The 22,687-nt window shown below is 45.6% G+C and overlaps 1 protein-coding gene across 2 annotated transcripts in view; it reads right to left on the bottom strand.

The window, feature by feature from the left end:
• GTF2I (general transcription factor IIi) overlaps positions 1–22,687 on the bottom strand; it is a 1,115,084-nt gene that overhangs the window by 886,943 nt on the left and 205,454 nt on the right. For both annotated transcript variants that reach the window (XM_069226909.1, XM_069226910.1), the window contains exon 9: positions 22,288–22,356. In XM_069226909.1, coding sequence (XP_069083010.1) covers positions 22,288–22,356 — 69 coding nt within the window. The remainder of the gene's footprint in view (positions 1–22,287; positions 22,357–22,687) is intronic.

Raw genomic sequence — 22,687 nt, 5'->3', positions numbered from 1 at the left:
GTTCTTAATACGGCTTGACCTACTGTGGCTTGTTGTGCGGATAACACATCTACACAGTAGTGCTTGGTGAATGTGTGAGGCGTAGACCATGTGGCTGCCTTACATATTTCTTGCATTGGGATGTTTCCTAGAAAGGCCATGGTAGCACCCTTCTTTCTGGTTGAGTGTTCCCTTGGTGTAATGGGCAGCTGTCGTTTAGCTTTAAGGTAGCAGATTTGGATGCATTTAACTATCCATCTGGCTATACCTTGTTTTGATATTGGGTTTCCTGCATGAGGTTTTTGAAATGCAATAAATAGTTGTTTAGTCTTTCCGATGTTCTTTGTTCTGTCAATGTAATACATTAATGCTCTTTTGACATCTAATGTATGTAGTGCCCTTTCAGCTACGGTATCTGGCTGTGGAAAGAACACTGGAAGTTCCACTGTTTGATTTAGATGGAACGGTGAAATAACCTTTGGCAAAAATTTAGGATTCGTCCTTAGGACGACCTTATTCTTGTGTAGTTGTATAAAAGGTTCTTGTATTGTAAACGCCTGAATCTCGCTTACTCTTCTTAGGGAAGTAATGGCGATGAGAAATGCAACCTTCCAGGTTAGGAACTGTATTTCGCAGGAGTGCATGGGTTCAAAAGGTGGACCCATAGGTCTAGTTAGGACAACATTTAGGTTCCATGAAGGAACAGGTGGTGTTCTTGGTGGTATAATTCTCCTAAGGCCCTCCATGAATGCTTTAATGACTGGTATCTTATATAGGGAAGTTGAATAGGTAGTCTGCAGGTATGCAGATATTGCTGCAAGGTGTATTTTAATGGAAGAGAAAGCCAGGTTAGATTTTTGTAAGTGAAGCAAGTAGCCCACTACATGTTCTGGAGTTGTGTGTAAAGGTTGTATTTGATTAATATGGCAGTAGCAAACAAACCTCTTCCATTTACTTGCATAGCAGTGCCTGGTAGATGGCCTTCTGGCTTGCTTTATGACTTCCATACATTCTTGGGTAAGTTGTAAGTGCCCGAATTCTAGGATCTCAGGAGCCAGATTGCTAGATTCAGCGATGCTGGATCTGGGTGTCTGATCTTTTGGTTGTGTTGTGTCAACAGATCTGGCCTGTTGGGCAATTTGATGTAGGGTACTACTGATAGGTCTAGCAGCGTTGTGTACCAGGGTTGCCTTGCCCAAGTTGGTGCTATCAATACGAGTTTGAGTTTGTTTTGACTGAGTTTGTTTACCAGGTAAGGAAGGAAAGGGAGAGGAGGAAAAGCGTAAGCAAATATCCCTGACCAATTCATCCATAGGGCATTGCCTAGGGACTGTTTGTGTGGGTATCTGGATGCGAAGTTTTGGCATTTTGCGTTCTCCTTCGTCGCAAGCAAGTCTATGTGAGGTGTTCCCCAGAGTTTGAAATAGGTGTTCAGAATTTGGGGGTGAATTTCCCATTCGTGGACCTGTTGGTGATCTCGAGAGAGGTTGTCTGCGAGTTGATTTTGGATCCCTGGTATAAATTGTGCTATTAGGCGAATTTGGTTGTGAATTGCCCAACGCCAAATTGTTTGTGCCAGCAGGCTTAACTGCGTGGAGTGTGTCCCCCCTTGCTTGTTTAGATAATACATTGTTGTCATGTTGTCTGTCTTGACGAGAATGTATTTGTGAACTATTATTGGTTGGAAAGCTTTTAGTGCTTGAAAAACTGCTAGTAGTTCTAGGTGATTTATATGCAGTTTTGTTTGATGTACGTTCCATTGTCCTTGTATGCTGTGTTGATCGAGGTGTGCTCCCCACCCTGTCATGGAAGCATCTGTTGTTATTACGTATTGTGGCACTGGGTCTTGGAAAGGCCGCCCCTTGTTTAAATTTATGTTGTTCCACCACAGAAGCGAGAGGTAAGTTTGGCGGTCTATTAACACCAGATCTAGAAGATGACCCTGTGCTTGAGACCACTGTGATGCTAGGCACTGTTGTAAGGGCCTCATGTGCAGTCTTGCGTTTGGGACAATGGCTATGCATGAAGACATCATGCCTAGGAGTTGTAATATCATCTTTGCTTGTATCTTTTGTGTTGGATACATGCGTTGTATGATGGTGTTGAAATTTTGAATTCTTTGGGGACTTGGAGTGGCTACTCCTTTTGTTGTGTCTATTATGGCTCCTAGGTATTGTTGTACCTTGCACGGCAGAATGTTGGATTTCGTGAAGTTGACGGTGAACCCTAGTTTGAAGAGGGTTTGTATGATCTGATTTGTGTGATTTGAGCACTCTATTAACGAATGGCCCTTGATTGGCCAGTCGTCTAGATATGGGAACACATGTATTTGCTGCCTTCTGATGTGTGCAGCGACTACCGCTAGACATTTGGTAAAGACTCTTGGTGCGGTTGTTAATCCGAAAGGCAGTACCTTGAATTGGTAATGTATTCCTTTGAATACAAACCTTAGGTATTTCCTGTGCGATGGGTGTATTGGTATATGGAAATACGCGTCCTTGAGGTCTAAAGTTGACATGTAGTCGTGTAGTTTTAGCAATGGTAATACTTCTTGTAGTGTGACCATGTGAAAGTGGTCTGATTTGATGAATGTGTTCACTATTCTGAGGTCTAGGATTGGTCTCAGCGTTTTGTCCTTCTTTGGTATCAGAAAGTACAGTGAGTAAACACCTGTGTTTATTTGTGTGTTTGGCACTAATTCGATTGCATTCTTTTGCAATAGTGCCTGCACTTCTATCTCCAGGAGATTGGAATGATGTTTTGTCAAATTTTGTGCTTTTGGTGGTATGTTTGGAGGGAATTGTAGAAATTCTATGCAATAACCATGCTGGATAATTGCTAGAACCCAAGTGTCTGTAGTGATTTCCTCCCATGCTTTGTAATAATGACTTATTCTGCCCCCCACTGGTGTTGTGTGGAGGGGGTGAGTGACATGTGAGTCACTGCTTAGTAGTAGGGGTTTTGGGGCTTTGATATTTTCCTCTATTCCTAGGGAATTGCCCTCCTCTATATTGTCCCCGAAAACCTCCTCTGTACTGTCCCTGGTAACTGGACGGTGTTGCCTGTGAGGTGCTGGCTTGTGTGCTTTGACCCCGAAACCCCCCTCTAAAGGGTGTTTTACGGAATGTGCTGTAATTCCCTCTGCTCTGCGGGGAGTAGAGTGCGCCCATGGCTTTAGCAGTGTCCGTGTCTTTTTTGAGTTTCTCAATCGCTGTGTCCACTTCTGGACCGAACAGTTCTTTTTCGTTAAAAGGCATATTGAGAACTGCTTGCTGAATCTCTGGTTTAAATCCAGACATTCGGAGCCATGCATGCCTTCTGATAGTTACAGATGTATTAATTGTCCGTGCAGCTGTATCTGCAGCATCCATGGAGGAGCGGATTTGGTTGTTGGAAATGGTCTGTCCCTCCTCAACCACTTGTTTTGCCCTATTTTGTAGGTCCTTGGGCAGATGGTCAATGAGATGTTGCATCTCATCCCAATGGGCTCTGTCATAGCGCGCAAGTAGTGCCTGGGAGTTAGCGATGCGCCACTGGTTTGCAGCTTGTGCTGCGACTCTTACCAGCTGCATCGAACTTGCGGCTTTCTTTATCTGGGGGTGGTGCATCTCCAGATGTGTGGGAGTTGGCCCTTTTCCTAGCTGCTCCTACAACGACAGAGTCTGGTGGCAGCTGTGTAGTGATGAAAGCCGGGTCTGTAGGAGGCGCCTTATACTTTTTTTCCACTCTTGGTGTGATTGCCCTACTTTTGACCGGCTCCTTAAAGATTTCTTTTGCGTGCCGGAGCATACCAGGGAGCATAGGCAGGCTTTGGTAGGAGGTGTGGGTGGAGGAGAGTGTGTTGAATAAAAAGTCATCCTCGACCTGTTCTGAGTGGAGGCTTACATTGTGAAATTGTGCTGCTCTAGCCACCACTTGAGAATACGTAGTGCTGTCCTCTGGTGGAGATGGCTTCGTAGGGTATGCCTCCGGACTGTTATCTGACACTGGGGCGTCGTATAAGTCCCATGCGTCTTGATCTTGGTCACCCTGGCTCATGGTGGTGTGAGCTGGGGAATGTGATGGAGTTTGTGCTGGTGAGACGTTAATCACAGGTGGAGGAGAGGGTGGTGGGGTAACTTTTTTCACCACTTTTGTTTGTGGTGTTTGTTCAGTTTGGAACTCCAATCTTCTCTTTCTTCTAATAGGGGGAAGGGTGCTTATTTTTCCTGTCCCCTGCTGTATGAAAATACGCTTTTGCGTATGGTCTACATCCGTTGAGTGTAGTTCTTCCTCAAACCTATGCTTTTGCATTTGGGAGGTTAGCCAGTGCTCTTCTGTATAAGAGCCTGAAACTGGGTCGGTTGCAGTTTGTTTCGGCACCGAAACCCTGTCTGCATCTTTTTTCGGCTCCGAGGTGACTTTTTTCTTTTTCGGGGCCGAAACCTCTCGGCGTCGATCTTCTTCGGTGCCGCTGTCTCGGCGTCGAGCCGTGTCTACACCGGTATCTCGGTGTCGATGCTTGTCTCCAGCACTTTCTCGGTCCCGAGAAGGCTGCGTGCTGGTGTCTCGACCGGAGTCGGACGATCTCGGCACTGTTTGGGCCTTTTTCGGTGCCGGCGGGCGGTCACCGAATTTATGGGTCGAGCCATGGCCTGATGGCAGTGGCGTCCCCTGGGCCTTGTAAATCTTGTTTTGAGTGGTTTTCGACGTCCTACTCACGGTTTGTGTATCGTCGAATCCTTCGGAGTCCGATTCTTGGATCGAAAAGGATCCCTCCTCTTCTTGTTCCTCGAACTCCCGGTGGGCTGTCGGCGCGGACGCCATCTGAAGTCTTCTGGCTCGACGGTCTCGGAGAGTTTTTCGGGACCAGAACGCACGACAGGCCTCGCAGGTGTCTTCGCTGTGCTCAGGTGACAGGCACAGGTTGCAGACCAAGTGTTGGTCTGTATAGGGGTATTTATTGTGGCATTTGGGACAGAAACGGAACGGGGTCCGTTCCATCGGCGTTGTTCTGCACGCGGTCGGGCCGACCAGGCCCCGACGGGGGATCGAAAAAATTACCCCGAAGGGCACCGGAGCTCTTCGATCTTAGACGCGGTGTTGAATCTAACTACGCCGACCCCGAACGCAACAATACCGACGAAAATCTTCTGTAATTAGCTATTTTTCCGTTCCGAAACTCGGAGCGACAGGAACACGTCCGAACCCGATGGCGGAAAAAAAACAATCGAAGATGGAGTCGACGCCCATGCGCAATGGAGACAAAAGGAGGAGTCACTCAGTCCCGTGACTCGAAAGACTTCTTTGAAGAAAAACAACTTGTAACACTCCGGCCCAACACCAGATGGCGAGCTATTGCAAAACATGCGTATCTACAGCGACAGATGCCATCGAACATGCTTTTTCTTTATCTATATATCTATACATATATATTTTTGTAATCAGGAACATTTTCTTTTCATGTACAATGGACTATGTGGGTAGCAGGTTAGATGCCAATGAGTTGTCCTCTGCGCTAAAGCAGTTAAAACCCATACAATGCAATCAGCTGATGTCCTGTCAAAAAAGCTACAGGGATAGGATGGCCACATTGCACTAACTTCTTTGTTTCATGTTCATGAACAACTTCTCCAGTCCCGGAAGCCTACCATACTGGGGGCCTTCTGGAACTAAAGAACAGCAAAAAGCGCAAAGGCCAAAGAAGTATGTCAGCCGCTGCTCGTGGCCATGTGTAGCCAAGAGAATGTTTGTTGCCATACATGGTCTATGGAGAAGAGGGCTACAGAGATAAGAAATATTGAGAAGTACAGAGAAAATTGAGTGAAGAGGTTCTATAAAAAAAAAAAAAAAGAGGGGAAGGAGAAAGAAAGGACAGTAAACAGAAAACGCAGGAGAGACAGGAAAAAGACAACGGATGCAGCTGCAAACCGTAAGGGATAGTTTAAAAATGGTCAGCAGGGCAGTGAGGACAGATCTGGTGACGAGGAGAGAGGGGAGAAAGCACAACAAAGCCTCAAGGAGCAAAACAAGCGCTAGACAGGCGTGGAGAAAAGGCGATTGTAGATTTTATGTAGAATTTATAGATTATCATGTTTTTGCTAAAACAGCTGGCTTAAGGTGATTTCAATGCACAATCTTGCACCTATTTTGTATAAAGTACATTAGTGCACAATCTAAAAATCACCTTGCATGTTGGTCTTTGAGGTCTTATTAAGTTCTAACAACTGCTACCTCGTCAACATTGTTTAATACAAATTGCTTAACAATGGCACCTCATTGCTATTTCCTACTACATGCTTTTGAGGAGAAGTGCGGACACTTTTCCTTTTACTGCATATCAGCCATCTCAACATTTGATAGTACAGTTCCTGAAAAATATAACATACTTGCTGAGAAGTCCAAGTTCTATTATGGAGGTAATCTGGCATTATAGTATACATTTAAATATTGCAGTTGCATAACATGAAGCTTAGTTTTAATCTGCACCAGTAGTAATGCCGAAAAATCTCTCTGCAATTAAATATTTTCCATTTCCACAGTAATGTGTGCGGATTTGACCATGTGGCTTCTTTGCAGATGTCAATTATTGGTATATTACCCAAAAGAGCCAGAGGTGCACCTACTTTACGAGTTGTGTGCTCTAGGAGGTATGGGTAGAGTTCTTTTAGCTTTAGTATAGGAAGTTTGGAAACATTTGATTAGCCATTTTGATATGCCTGCTTTAGATATTGCCTTCCATGTATGTGGAGGTAAGAAAGCCACAGAGAGTTGTTTAGTCTTATGAAAGTCTTTAGTCCTAGCAATATAGTACATTATTGCTCTATTAACATCTAAGGTATGAAGCGCTCTTTAAGCAACTGAATCAGGCTAAGCAAAGAAAACTGGTAGCTCAACTGATTGGTTCAGGTGAAAAGTGGAACCACTTTTGGAAGAAATTTTGGAATGGTACGAAGGACTACCCTATTGTTATGCATCTGGGAAAAAGGTTCTTCTAAGGTTATTGCCTGACACTCACTCACACATCTTAGTGAAGTGACTGCCACCAGAAATGCTACTTTCCAAGACAGAAACTGGATTGGACATTCGTATAAAGGTTCAAATGGGGGTCCCACATGTTTAGTAAGTACAATATTACAATTCCACATTGGTGTTGGGAGCACCCTAGGTGGAATCACCCTCTTAAGCCCTTCCATAAATGATTTAGCTGGAATTTTGAATAATGTGAAATGTTGTCTTGTTTTGCAGATATGCTGCTACTGCTGCCAAGTGCAGCTTGAGGTATATGCTATCCCACAAGTTTGCAAGAGGAGCAAATGGCAAACAATATTTTGAATAGTAACATTAAACGGATCAATTTGTTTGTTTTGACAATACACAAACCTTTTCCACTTAGCCGCGTTGCATGCTCTGCCTGTAGATTTGCATGCTTTCTTCAGAATGTTCCTGAATTCTGGAGGGAACTGTAAATATCCAAACCCTATGGCCTCAGGAGCCAAATCGGAAGGTTGAGTTCTTTGGGATTTGGATGTCTGATTTCTCCATGGTTCCGAGTGGGAAAGTCCAGGCAAGGGGAAGCTTCTCATGTGGGACTACCGAAAGTTAGAGTAGTGTTGTGAAAAATGGTTGACATGCCCAAGTGAGAGCCACCAGAATGAGGGTGAGAGGATTGTCTGAGCTTCCTCTCCACAAAGAGAAGGAAAGGGAGAGGTGGAAAAGCATAAGCAAATATCCCTGACCAACTGATATATAGAGCATTGCCCTTGGAGAGAGGTTGTGGGAGCCTGGATGCGATGTTTGGGCATTTGAGTTATTTGCCGTCGTGAACAGATCTGTGTGTGGAAACTCCCACCAACTGAAGTATTTTTGTAGGACTTGAGGGTGGAGTTCCCGCTCGTGCACTTGTTGCCACATCCTCCTGAGTAGGTCAGCAAGATCGTTGTCTGTCCCTGGGAGGTGCTCTGCTAATAACTGAATGCTATGGCAAATTGCACAATGACAGATTGTCTGAGATAATCGAGACAACTGTAGAGTGTGTGCCCCTCCCCTGTTTCTGTAAATAAGACATGGTCATTGTATTGTCTGTCCAGACTAGAACAGTCTTGCATTAGAGATGACCCAGAGAAGCTTTGAGTGCTAGGTGAATGGTTTGAAGCTACAAGTAATTTATGTATAAAGTTTGATGTTTGGTGTTCCACAAACTTGTATTGAGAGATTGTCGAGATGAGCACACCAACCTGTAAGTGATGCGTCGGCTGTGAGAGCGATCCGGGGAACAGGGTCTAGAAATGGCCGCCCTTTTATCAGATTTTGTTTGTTCCACCATTGCAGAAAAGAGTGCTTGCGGCTGTCTACCAACACTAGATCGTGTAAGGATTAGTTACTTACCTGTAAATCCTAGTTCTCTTCCAGGGGTATCCTCATCAAAGTCATAAACATTGAATATTCCCGCCCTTGTGCGGGGACCCCGGAGCATATATATATAAAATACATACATATTATCATGTGTAAAACAGCAATGCAGGCTATAATCATAAATAGGCTAAAATGCTTTATTTCTATGCAAGTTTTTTTTTTTTTTTTTTTATATTATAAAATCACAATAGATCATAAATATCTACCTAAGCCCCAAAAACTGGACTTAGGGAAGTAAACAGCAGTAAATATCAGAGAAAAATAGAAAAAAACACATTGAAAAACAATGAAGCATTCTTAGCCAATAGGCTGCATGCAGGTTAACACAGGAGAACCATAAAAACTTTGGCACCGTGCCTTTAAGACCCTGAGCACCTCCAGTATCCCACCATGCCTCAGGGGTGAAGGGAAGGTGACAGTTGGTTCACAGTTAGGTCAGTACTTTTTTACGGTGACAATCTGTGTAACTGATCAGAAAGATAATCTGTCCTGCACTTCTAGGAGACTTAAGTCCGGGGAGGAGGGTGGGTTGTTTATGACTTTGATGAGGATACCCCTGGAAGAGAACTAGGATTTACAGGTAAGTAACTAATCCTTCTCTTCCAGGGGATCCTCATCAATAGTCAAACATTGAATAGATTAGCAAGCCCATCCCTAAACTCTGCAGACTGTCCGAAAGAAGTGCAGGAAAGAATACATATTCATGCAAATAGATTTCTAAGAGAGGCCTGCCCCACCTGGGCATCCGCTCTTGCATCCGAGTCTAAACAGTAATGCTTAGTAAAGGTATGCACAGACTTCCATGTAGCAGCCTTACAAATCTCGGAAATTGGTACATTGTTAAGGAGGGCAGCAGTAGCCGCTTTTCCCCTTGTGGAATGCGCTTTTGGCCTAGCCAGTAATTGCTTATTAGCCAGTTGGTAAGTGTTAACAATACAAGACACAATCCATCTTGATATCGTTCGTTTAGACGCTGCCTCTCCTGTTCTTAAATGACCATAATTCAGAAACAAATGGTTAGAATGTCTAATCGGTTTTGTTTTGTCCAAATAGAATTTCAGCACTCTTTTTAAGTCTAAAGAATGCAATGCTTTCTCAGCCGGAGTCTCCGGATTGGGAAAGAAAGTCGGTAAAGATATAGTCTGATTGATATGGAATTCTGACACCACCTTCGGAAGGAAAGATGGGTGAGTTCGCAGAACCACTCTATTATTGTGAAAAACCGTGTACGGTTCTCTGCAAGACAGAGCCTGAATTTCGCTGACCCTCCTCGCTGAAGTAATGGCCACCAAAAAAGCCGTCTTCCACGTAAGGTGCTGTAAAGAGGCCTTGTGGATAGGTTCAAAGGGAGGGCCCATAAGTTTTGACAGGACTACATTCAGTTCCCATGGAGGAGAAGGTCTCCGAATGGGAGGAAAAACCTTTTTCAAGCCTTCTAAAAAATCCTTGACTACAGGTATCGTAAAGAAGGATTCCTGAGAAGGCGACTTACGATACGCTGTAATTGCAGACAAATGAACCTTAATAGAAGATACCTGCAGACCAGACTTCGCCAGATGAAGCAAATAGGACAGTATGACATCCTCCTGAGCTCGTATGGGATTTATACCTTGTTGAGAGCACCAGATGTAAAATCTCTTCCACTTAAAAGCGTAAGAACGCCTCGTGGAAGGTCGTTTTGACTCTTTCAAGATGTTCATGCACTCCTGTGACAGCCCTAGGTGCCCATACTGTAGGAATTCAGGAGCCATGCTGTCAAGCTCAGAGAGGGAAGGTTGGGATGTAGGATTCTGCCTTCCATTCTGCTCAGGAGATCCGGTCTGCACGGCAACCTCCTGTGAGGTTTTTCCGATAAGTTGAGTAGATCCGTGTACCAGAATTGGCGGGGCCATTGTGGTGCTATCAGAATCATTCTGGTTCTGGAGTTGTAAAGTTTGTTGATTACTGCCGGTATGAGGGGAATCGGTGGAAAGGCGTAGAGAAATATCCCTGACCAGTTGATCAACAGGGCATTCCCTTGAGATCCCGGACGGCAGAACCTGGATGCGAAGTCTGGGCATTTCTTGTTTGCTTCGTCTGCAAAGAGATCCAACTGGGGTCGACCCCATTGACCGAAGATGTCCTCGACGACTTCGTCGTGTAGGACCCAGTCGTGCGCGTCTTCTAGATGTCTGCTCAGGAAATCTGCCTCTACGTTTTGCTGACCTGGCAGGTGTACCGCTGTGATAGACATTCCCCTGGCCAGGAGCCAATGCCATATCGTTTGGGACTCTCGAGACAGAGGTAGTGATCTTGTTCCCCCCTGTTTGTTCAGGTAATACATTGTGGTTGTATTGTCTGTCTGAATTAGGAGAGATTTCCCCTGAACCAATGGAGAGAAAGATTTGAGAGCCAGATGGACCGCTCTGAGCTCCAGTAGATTTATGTGATAGTTCTTTTCCTTGTCGGACCACAGACCCTGAGCTTGGAAGGAACCCAGATGAGCACCCCAACCCTGAAGAGACGCATCCGTTACCAGAGTGTCGGCTGGAATTGTCTGGTGAAACGGAGAACCTATCGACAGGTGAGGTCTGTGCATCCACCATTGTAGTGATTGAAAAGCCGCTGTTGGTAGTCGTACTCTGTCCTCCCAGCGACCAGTCTTTTGGCTCCAGTTGTTCTCTAATGCCTCCTGAAGGGGCCTCATGTGTAGCCTGGCATTCGGGACTATGAAGATGCATGAAGCCATGGAGCCCAGAAGCGATGTCACCTGACGAGCAGTAGGTGCATCGGCTGTTAATAGTTGTTGACACTTCCTGTGGATTGATAAAAGTCGTTACTCCGAAGGATACACTCTTTGGAGCTCTGTGTTTAGTATAGCTCCCAGGTAGTGGAGGTTTTGTGTTGGAATCAAGGTTGACTTGTTGTGGTTGATTTGAAGACCTAGAGACTCGAAAGTTCTTAGTACAATGTCTCGATGTTTTCTCGCCTGATCCGGAGAGGAAGCCTTCAATAGCCAGTCGTCCAGGTAGGGGTAGACGAATATTTTTTGCCTTCGAAGATGTGCCGCTACCACTGCTACACATTTTGAAAAGACTCGGGTGCAGACTTCAGGCCGAATGGTAGGACTCTGAATTGGTAGTGCTGTGACGCTATCTGGAAACGTAAGAATTTCCGATGTTTGGATGCTATTGGGATGTGAAAATATGCATCCTGTAGGTCGATGGAGCACATCCAGTCTCCCTGATGCAGTTGCGGAACAATCTGGTGAAGGGCTAGCATCCTGAACTTCTGTTTTCTTATGTATTTGTTCAGGAGCCGTAGGTCCAGAATTGGCCTGAAGATGCCCTGTTGACCTTTTTTCGCCACCAGAAAGTAACGGGAGTACACCCCTTTTCCTTTTTGTGCCGGAGGAACCTTTTCTACCGCTTTCTTTTGTAGGAGTGCAAGAACTTCCTTGCGTAGCAGGCTGAGATGAGAAGGAAAACATCTTGCTGGCGGCAAGTGTGGCGGAGGTTTTTTGAAAAGGAGAGAATAGCCATGTTCGACAATATTGAGCACCCATTTGTCTCTTGTGATGGAGTGCCACTCGTGAAGATGATGCGTAATACTTCCCCCCACCGGAGTGGTGCACAGTGTTGAGGGAAGCAATGCTTCATTGCTTTGTTGGTGTCTTTGCTGTAGACTGTTGAGGTCTACTTGCCCCTCGGTCTCTTGTGGGTCTACGTGCCTGAAACAGGGGACGTCCCTGTCGTTGTGGCCTCTGAGACCAGTGAGGGGTTTGAACCCTCTGCTGGAATGGTCGTCTGTCGTACGGCCTGTACCTCCGCCTGAAGTCTTTCTTACGTTCCAGACCCACTGCCCTCATAGTGTCCACCTCCGTTTTCATTCGGGCCATCTCTTCATCCGCGTGGGTACCGAACAACAAATTCCCGCTGAATGGAAGGTTTAAAATGCGTTGCTGTGCTTCCTGTTTCAGACCTGTGAGCCGTAGCCAGGAAGACCTCCTAGCGCAGATTCCGTGCGCATACCCATGCGCAGCCAAATCCGCCCCGTCCGCCGCCGCGCTGATGACCTGGTTAGATACTAGGCCCCCTTCCTGCAAGATTTCTTGGAAGTCCTGTCTATCTTCCCTGGGCAACTTTTCTGTAAATCTGTGGAGTGAGTCCCACAGAGAGCGGTCATATCTGCCCAGAAGTGCTGAGGCGCTGGAGACCTTCATAGCAGATGCCGCCGTACCGCACATCTTTCTCCCCAAGGAGTCTAGGTGTCTGCTCTCCTTATCCGGGGGGACTGTGGAAGATGATGCCACAGAGTGTGTTTTTCTGGCTGCGGCTAAAATAACAGAGTCCGGTGGCGGATCCTTCCGCAGGAATAAAGGATCTTGCTCCGGAGCTTTGTACTTCTTTTGAATCCTAGCCGGGGCAGACTTGAGAGTGGCTGGAGTCAGAAAGGTGTCCATAGTAGGTTGCAGCAAACCCGGTACTAGTGGCAGCAGTTTTCTCGAGACTGATCTGTGTTGTAGGGTCTCAAAGATAACTGAGGATGAGGTGGCCGGCTCCGGTACCTCAATATTTAGTTTCTGCGCTCCCCTTAAAAGAACCTCATTAAAAGTGGTGATATCATCCACCGGTGAGATCCTAGCAGGTGGAGAATCTGTCAGTGTGGGGGAGTAGCGCCCAACAGACGTTCCTGAAGAAGACCAAGAAGGTGATCTTCTGTGTGGTGTTCGCGACCTGGTTCTCCTTCGGGAACAAGACCTGCTACGAGAAGCTGTAGCAGAGTGTGCAGGTCTTGTGGTCGGCTGACGAGAAGCAGAACGAGCCCGTCCTGCTCTAGCTGTAGGCGATGGCGTTCTAGGCAATGAGGCAGTAGGAGAATACATCCTAGAGTATTGGGAATCCGGGGATGCTGCCGGTCTATTGAGGCTCTCTAACCATCTAGGTGATAGAGTGATGGGAGAAACATGCCCCGATGAGCCCGCTCTAGAATGGGATGATGCACTCCGTATAGAGACCACCGGTGAGGGAGCTTTTTCCGCTGGCTCTACTGCCTGTGACACAGCTGAAGGTTGTGTCGACGTCGATTGCATCCTCGACGCCGAAAGTTGCGATGGCTGGTCTGTTCTCGACGTCGAAGGTCTTGACGTCGAAGGCCTTGACGTTGAATGTCTTGACGCCGATCGCGGGACCTGGACCTACTCGCCGTCGTGTGTCTCGACGTTGAGTGGCGAGTGGTCGACGGCGGATGTTCATGCCGTCGTGGTGTTTTTGGCGTCGTGTCCTTCGACGCCAACGGGCGAGATGTTCTCGACGGCGAACGGGAGCGCCGGAGATGGCTCGAACCGAACGGCGGCCTGCCGTCGACGGAGATGTACCCCTGTGCTGTCCATGCTTCGACGCTTTGTCCCTCGACGTCGGTCTGGTCACCGTCGACGGCGATCTATGCCGGTGAGACGGTGGCGCCGATGATGTCGATGGAGAACAAACAGGCACAATCCTACCTGTCGACGTCGATCTGGCCATTCCTTCTGTTGTAGGTTTGGGAAGTGAAGAGGATGTTGACTTTTTCCTCTCCTGAAGCCCATGTAGCCTGATTTTCTCTCTGTCTTTGAGAGTCCTCCTCAACATATTCTTACAATACTTGCAGGTGTCAGGACAGTGACTCTGTGGCAGGCAGACAATACACAGAGAGTGTGGGTCTGACTGGGCTTTCTTCTTCCCACAAGAAGGACATTTTACAAAAAGAGATGGCATTTTCTGTCAGAAAAGACTGCCAAACTCAGACAAAAGATGTTATTTGTCGAGTAAACAGGAAAAACACTATTTTTAGGAATTTTTCTGAAGAAAAAACTCAGAAAAACTGAGAGCTCAATGCTCCAGGATCCTCTCAGAAGAAGCCGGAAAAAAGAACTGACCTAACTGTGAACCAACTGTCACCTTCCCTTCACCCCTGAGGCATGGTGGGATACTGGAGGTGCTCAGGGTCTTAAAGGCACGGTGCCAAAGTTTTTATGGTTCTCCTGTGTTAACCTGCATGCAGCCTATTGGCTAAGAATGCTTCATTGTTTTTCAATGTGTTTTTTTCTATTTTTCTCTGATATTTACTGCTGTTTACTTCCCTAAGTCCAGTTTTTGGGGCTTAGGTAGATATTTATGATCTATTGTGATTTTATAATATAAAAAAAAAATAAAAAAAAACTTGCATAGAAATAAAGCATTTTAGCCTATTTATGATTATAGCCTGCATTGCTGTTTTACACATGATAATATGTATGTATTTTATATATATATGCTCTGGGGTCCCCGCACAAGGGCGGGAATATTCAATGTTTATGACTATTGATGAGGATCCCCTGGAAGAGAACTGACCCTGAGCTTGAGATCATTGATTCGCCAGACAGTCCTGCAGCAGACACATGTAGTTGTGCATATGGCACTACTGCAATACAAGATGCCATCATCCCTAGTATTCTCTGGACTGTTCGTACTGGAATAGGTTGATTGGGGAGTTGATTCAACAGAGTTGTTATATTCTGAATCCTTATTGTATTGGGGTAGGCTAATCCTAAGTGGGTGTTTAGAACAGCTCCTAGATAGGGCTGTTTGTGAGATGGTTGTAGGTGTGATTTTTGTATGTTGATGGTAAACTAACTGGTATAGGATATGAATGGTTGTCTGTTGTGCGCTGAAGACATTGCTGAAGCAAACTGGATCTGATAAGTCAATCGTCCAGATATCAGAAAACATGAATGCTTTTGTCTGCATTGATGCTCTGCAACTACTGAAATACATTTTAAGAATACACGAGGTGCAGTAGTTACTCTGAATGGGAGTACTCTGAACTGGTAATGTCTGCCTTGTATGACAAATGTGAGATATTTTCTGTGTGCTGGATGTTTTGGGATATGGAAATAAGAATCCTTTAGATCTAGGGCAGACATGAAGTCTCCTTGTTGTAATAGCGGCATTACATCTTGTACAGTGACCATATGAAAATGTTCTGATAGGATATATTGATTTAGTGGTCTGAGGTCTAGAATTGGACCAAGGGACTCATCTTTTTTGGGAATGAGAAAGTGCAGAGAATAAACTCAGGTTCCTTTTTGATGATTGGGAACTAACTCTATTGATCCTTTGTGAAGGAGAGCCTGTACTTCTTGATTTAGTAATTGCAGGATGTTCTAGAGAGAGTTTGTGCTTTCTCAGTGGTATGTTTGGAGGTGTGGGTATGAGCTCCAGGCAATAATCATGTTGGATAATATTCAACACCCAATGGTCTGTGTAAGGAAATGCCTCCTTGGCATGGTTGCCCCCTGACTTTTTGCCTTTGATGATGCTATGTTTACAATTGAAAGTGTGCTGAGGCCTGCTAACCAGGCCCCAGCACCAGTGTTCTTTCCCTAACCTGTACTTTTGTATACACAATTGGCAGACCCTGGCATCCAGATAAGTCCCTTGTAACTGGTACTTCTAGTACCAAGGGCCCTGATGCCAAGGAAGGTCTCTAAGGGCTGCAGCATGTCTTATGCCACCCTAGAGACCTCTCACTCAGCACAGACACCCTGCTTGCCAGCTTGTGTGTGCTAGTGAGAACAAAACGAGTAAGTCGACATGGCACTCCCCTCAGGGTGCCATGCCAGCCTCTCACTGCCTATGCAAGTATAGGTCAGTCACCCCTCTAGCAGGCCTTACAGCCCTAAGGCAGGGTGCACTATACCATAGGTGAGGGTACCAGTGCATGAGCATGGTACCCCTACAGTGTCTAAACAAAACCTTAGACATTGTAAGTGCAGGGTAGCCATAAGAGTATATGGTCTGGGAGTTTGTCAAACACGAACTCCACAGCACCATAATGGCTACACTGAAAACTGGGAAGTTTGGTATCAAACTTCTCAGCACAATAAATGCACACTGATGCCAGTGTACATTTTATTGCAAAATACACCCCAGGGGGCACCTTAGAGGGGCCCCCTGAAACTTAACCGACTGTCTGTGTAGGCTGACTAGTTCCAGCAGCCTGCCACACTAGAGACATGTTGCTGGCCCCATGGGGAGAGTGCCTTTGTCACTCTGAGGCCAGTAACAAAGCCTGCACTGGGTGGAGATGCTAACACCTCCCCCAGGCAGGAGCTGTAACACCTGGCGGTGAGCCTCAAAGGCTCACCCCTTTGTCACAGCCCAGCAGGGCACTCCAGCTTAGTGGAGTTGCCCGCCCCCTCCGGCCACGGCCCCCACTTTTGGCGGCAAGGCTGGAGGGAACAAAGAAAGCAACAAGGAGGAGTCACTGGCCAGTCAGGACAGCCCCTAAGGTGTCCTGAGCTGAGGTGACTCTAACTTTTAGAAATCCTCCATCTTGCAGATGGAGGATTCCCCCAATAGGGTTAGGATTGTGACCCCCTCCCCTTGGGAGGAGGCACAAAGAGGGTGTACCCACCCTCAGGGCTAGTAGCCATTAGCTACTAACCCCCCAGACCTAAACACGCCCTTAAATTTAGTATTTAAGGGCTACCCTGAACCCTAGAAAATTAGATTCCTGCAACAACAAGAAGAAGGACTGCCTAGCTGAAAACCCCTGCAGAGGAAGACCAGAAGACGACAACAGCCTTGGCTCCAGAAACTCACCGGCCTGTCTCCTGCCTTCCAAAGAACTCTGCTCCAGCGACGCCTTCCAAAGGGACCAGCGACCTCTGAATCCTCTGAGGACTGCCCTGCTTCGACGACGACAAGAAACTCCCGAGGACAGCGGACCTGCTCCAAAAAGACTGCAACTTTGTCCAAAGGAGCAGCTTTAAAGAACCCTGCAATCTCCCCGCAAGAAGCGTGAGACTTGCAACACTGCACCCGGCGACCCCGACTCGGCTGGTGGAGAACCAACACCTCAGGGAGGACCCCCGGACTACTCTACGACTGTGAGTACCAAAACCTGTCCCCCCTGAACCCCCACAGCGCCGCCTGCAGAGGGAATCCCGAGGCTTCCCCTGACCGCGACTCTCTGAAACCTAAGTCCCGACGCCTGGAAAAGACCCTGCACCCGCAGCCCCCAGGACCTGAAGGACCGGACTTTCACTGCAGAAGTGACCCCCAGGAGTCCCTCTCCCTTGCCCAAGTGGAGGTTTCCCCGAGGAAGCCCCCCCTTGCCTGCCTGCAGCGCTGAAGAGATCCCTTGATCTCTCATTGACTTCCATTGCGAACCCGACGCTTGTTCTAACACTGCACCCGGCCGCCCCCGCGCCGCTGAGGGTGAAATTTCTGTGTGGGCTTGTGTCCCCCCCGGTGCCCTACAAACCCCCCTGGTCTGCCCTCCGAAGACGCGGGTACTCACCTGCTGGCAGACTGGAACCGGGGCACCCCCTTCTCTCCATTGCAGCCTATGCGTTTTGGGCACCACTTTGAACTCTGCACCTGACCGGCCCTGAGCTGCTGGTGTGGTAACTTTGGGGTTGCTCTGAACCCCCAACGGTGGGCTACCTTGGACCAAGAACTGAACCCTGTAAGTGTCGTACTTACCTGGTAAAACTAACAAAAACTTACCTCCCCCAGGAACTGTGAAAATTGCACTAAGTGTCCACTTTTAAAATAGCTATTTGTGAATAACTTGAAAAGTATACATGCAATTGAAATGATTCAAAGTTCCTAATGTACTTACCTGCAATACCTTTCAAACAAGATATTACATGTTAAATTGGAACCTGTGGTTCTTAAAATAAACTAAGAAAATATATTTTTCTATAACAAAACCTATTGGCTGGATTTGTCTCTGAGTGTGTGTACCTCATTTATTGTCTATGTGTATGTACAACAAATGCTTAACACTACTCCTTGGATAAGCCTACTGCTCGACCACACTACCACAAAATAGAGCATTAGTATTATCTATTTTTACCACTATTTTACCTCTAAGGGGAACCCTTGGACTCTGTGCATGCTATTCCTTACTTTGAAATAGCACATACAGAGCCAACTTCCTACATTGGTGGATCAGCGGTGGGGTATAAGTCTTTGCATTTGCTGGACTACTCAGCCAATACCTGATCACACGACAAATTCCAAAATTGTCATTAGAAATTGATTTTTGCAATTTGAAAAGTTTTCTAAATTCTTTAAAGTCCTGCTAGGGCCTTGTGTTAGTCCCTGTTAGCATTTCTTTTAGAGTTTAAAAGTTTGGTAAAAGTTTGAATTAGATTCTAGAACCAGTTTTAGTTTCTTAAAAAGTATTCCAACTGTTAGAAGCATAATGTCTAGCACAGATGTGAATGTGGTGGAACTCGACACCACACCTTACCTCCATCTACAGATGAGAGAGCTAAGGTCACTCTGTAAACTAAAGAAAATAACAATGGGCTCCAAACCTACCAAAGTACAGCTCCAGGAGCTTTTGGCAGAGTTTGAAAAAGCCAACCCCTCTGAGCATGGCAACTCAGAGGATGAAGATAGTGACTTGGAGGGAAATTCCCCCCCTCCAGTCCTACTTAGGGAGAGCAGGGCTTCTCAAGCCCTGACTCCACAAATAACAGTCAGAGATGCAGGTTCCCTCACAGGAGGGACCAACAACTCTGAAATCACTGAGGATAACTCCAGTGAAGAGGACATCCAGTTAGCCAGGATGGCCAAAAGATTGGCTTTGGAAAGACAGATCCTAGCCATAGAGAGGAAAAGACAAGAGATGGGCCTAGGACCCATCAATGGTGGCAGCAACATAAATAGGGTCAGAGATTCTCCTGACATGTTGAAAATCCCTAAAGGGATTGTAACTAAATATGAAGATGGTGATGACATCACCAAATGGTTCACAGCTTTTGAGAGGGCTTGTGTAACCAGAAAAGTGAACAGATCTCACTGGGGTGCTCTCCTTTGGGAAATGTTCACAGGAAAGTGTAGGGATAGACTCCTCACACTCTCTGGAAAAGATGCAGAATCTTATGACCTCATGAAGGGTACCCTGATTGAGGGCTTTGGATTCTCCACTGAGGAGTATAGGATTAGATTCAGGGGGGCTCAAAAAACCTCGAGCCAGACCTGGGTTGACTTTGTAGACTACTCAGTAAAAACACTAGATGGTTGGATTCAAGGCAGTGGTGTAAGTAATTATGATGGGCTGTACAATTTATTTGTGAAAGAACACCTGTTAAGTAATTGTTTCAATGATAAACTGCATCAGCATCTGGTAGACCTAGGACCAATTTCTCCCCAAGAATTGGGAAAGAAGGCGGACCATTGGGTCAAGACAAGGGTGTCCAAAACTTCCACAGGGGGTGACCAAAAGAAAGGGGTCACAAAACCTCCCCAGGGGAAAGGTGGTGAGACAGCCAAAAATAAAAATAGTAAAGAGTCTTCTACAGGCCCCCAAAAACCTGCACAGGAGGGTGGGCCCAGAGCCTCTTCACAAAACAATCCTGGGTACAAGGGTAAAAACTTTGATCCCAAAAAGGCCTGGTGTCGAAACTGTAGTCAGTCTGGACACCAAACTGGAGACAAGGCCTGTCCCAAGAAAAGTTCCACTCCAAACTCCAATCCAGGTAACACTGGAATGGCTAGTCTCCAAGTGGGATCAACAGTGTGCCCAGAGCAAATCAGGGTCCACAGTGAAGCTACTCTAGTCTCTGAGGGTGGGGTGGATTTAGCCACACTGGCTGCCTGGCCCCCTAACATGCAAAAATACAGGCAGCAGCTCTTAATTAATGGGACAAGTGTAGAAGGCCTGAGGGATACAGGTGCCAGTGGCACCTGAGGTGGTTGGGTGTTGTACTAGTTTGGCACCCTCTGAGTACTTTCTGTGACATACGGACATTATTTTCCCAAATATGTTATACATACGTATAGGAGGTGCGAACCTGTGGCATAGCCACTCTATTCTATATCTCATCACTGAAAGGCATGCATCCAAACCAAACACTAGATGGCAAAAGTATGCAGAGCATGTGTATCTACAGACACACATGCCATTGAACATATAGTTTCTAGTATTTCGTTTTGGTTTCAGTTAGTCAAACCAGTAAGGCTGCTACTTAAACATTTGTAGATACTGTCACCAGTCTAGACTCAGATTCTAGTATGAACGGCAGTTAGTTCAGAAGCGATCGAAAATCATTAGGTTCTTCGCCAGGTAACTAGAAGACAGAAGACCACCTCTTGTTCTGAGAATGAGTTTACTCTACGTTCATTATTACTGATGATGATCCTACGATGCAGAAGGTAAGGTTACTTGTAGCCCAAGTTCTGTACTGTAGCAATCTTCAGTAAAGTCATGAACATACCCTACTTTCAATCTATACTCCTATGGTTTTTAGTTTTTCATTCACTAATACTGTTGCAGTTGTGACCCCTTTGAGGATGGTTACAAAAACAAAAAGTATCACACTGACAGTTCCAGAGCATCTAAGTGACTTTCCGCTTCATCCCACTCAAGACTTCCAGCACCTCTGATAGAAAAGAAAGAAAAAAACCAAGACATTCTGCATTGGGACACAAAACCTTACAGCAAGAAATCTCCAAAGCTCTAGAGGGAAAAACTTGCTTGAAGTATCCAGCCTTTGGTTACATGGTGGCAGCTACACAATTTCAGCAACAGCCTGCTCAAGTAGGATTTTTCTGCTAAAGACGTGAAAAGACTTCACCAGGACCAATCCACTGGTTGTATCCAACTAAGACTCCATTATAGTTGCCTCTTCCACAGTGGACTGTGCCTTTGGGGCTGTTTCCACACAAGTCTTCAAAAATTCTCTCTACAATTCCCCTTATTGGACTTTTGTCGTTTTGGTCTTCCACTCCTAATTTCGTTTCTTTACTTTAAAAACTGGGTGTTGAATTCTGTGTAACTTCTACTTTGTATCCACTGCTTAAATACTTTACACATTGCACTTTGGTAGGCATTGACATCTTTGTAGATGGATATGAGACTGCTCACCACTGGATGTCTCCCACAACACCAACTATTGCAGACTGATGTTCCATGAAAGACTGGTGTGCCAAGACATAGGAACTCATCTCTATAACCCACAATGCTCCCATCAACATGAAAAAATCTGGAGGAGCTGGTGGGTGTACTACACACAGCCTTGATGGTGAATGACAAGTGGTCATTAGTTAATATTACTTAATTTGTGTGACAACTAGCAGCTAATGGCCTTAGTCTTTGAGGTGGACATTGGTATAGACCAAATATTTCACTTTCCTACGGATACACCAAAAAAACATAACGGAAGCGGTCAAATGCCACTGCAAGGGATGCTAGGAATTGGAAGCTATTGACTCCTTAAGTAACAGCCTTATTTCCATTTTTTTAGCTTCTCTTTTCATTCTTCTTAAGGCTACTTCTTCCTTGGTTTCAACCTCATCCTTTTGACCGAAGGGTTCCTCTGTGCAAACATTTGAAGATCTGGTGCTACAATGCAGCTTTAGGTGGTAAAAATAAAGACTATGGAGAAAAAGTCTGTACAGGCTATAGAAGGTGTTACTGCCCTCAAATCTCACCTCTATTAACAGCACATCCTTCGTATTGCCTGGAAGTTTTCCAAGTTCCTCACATGGGGGGGGAGGGGAATTCAACCTTCATAGTAGGGAATACCCTCCTGCAAAATAGGCATTCTTTAAAGGCAGGAGGAGTTTCAAGTCACAAAGTTTACGAAAACCAATTCGCTAATTATATTCTTCCAAAATGAACACAATTTTATTTTCAGATGAGTAACTGTTCATATAAGTTGCAGGCACCAAAGTGTTAGTTTGATTAGAGTTCTATTTCAAATTCCTTCATAAACCAGATTACAATAAACTCCCAACCTAAATCATGCTTCCAACAAGACTTGTACTTTTATTCCTAATTCCCTAGTCAACAGTTAATTTGGTGAGTTGTGCTAAGGTGCTAGTTTAAAATCATTATAACATGTATTCACATCATACATTAATATAAAGAGGGGCTAAAATTTTCAGAGATTACCTTGTGTGCTATAGGAATAGTAGTCAGGATCGTCACTTTCCTCCTTTACAGTAACAGCGATAGTTGTACCTGAAAACATACAGAAGGATTTATGAAAAAACATGCAGGAGAAATTGGCAGGAATCCATTTTATGCAAGAGACTTTGGGGCAGAAGAACAACATACTTACATCCAAAACACATTTGTCGTTGGTACCCTCAAGAGTCACCAGCTTTAAAAATATTATAACCTTTAATGTCAGCTGCGGGTACTAGGCTGTGCCAGATAAATTTCAGTGGTTTAATCCTATTGGTGAGCAGAAGTGACAAAAAAAAAAAACTTCCGAATTGCCCTACCTAGCATATTTTAAGATCAGTTCTGCATAATTTCCCCACTTGACACGTAATAAACAGAAAAACCC

The sequence above is a fragment of the Pleurodeles waltl genome, chromosome 3_2 (assembly GCF_031143425.1).
Source record: "Pleurodeles waltl isolate 20211129_DDA chromosome 3_2, aPleWal1.hap1.20221129, whole genome shotgun sequence".
NCBI lineage: Eukaryota > Metazoa > Chordata > Amphibia > Caudata > Salamandridae > Pleurodeles > Pleurodeles waltl.
Note: the sequence above shows the minus strand (reverse complement) of the source record. Positions and strands in the feature narration are given on the sequence as shown.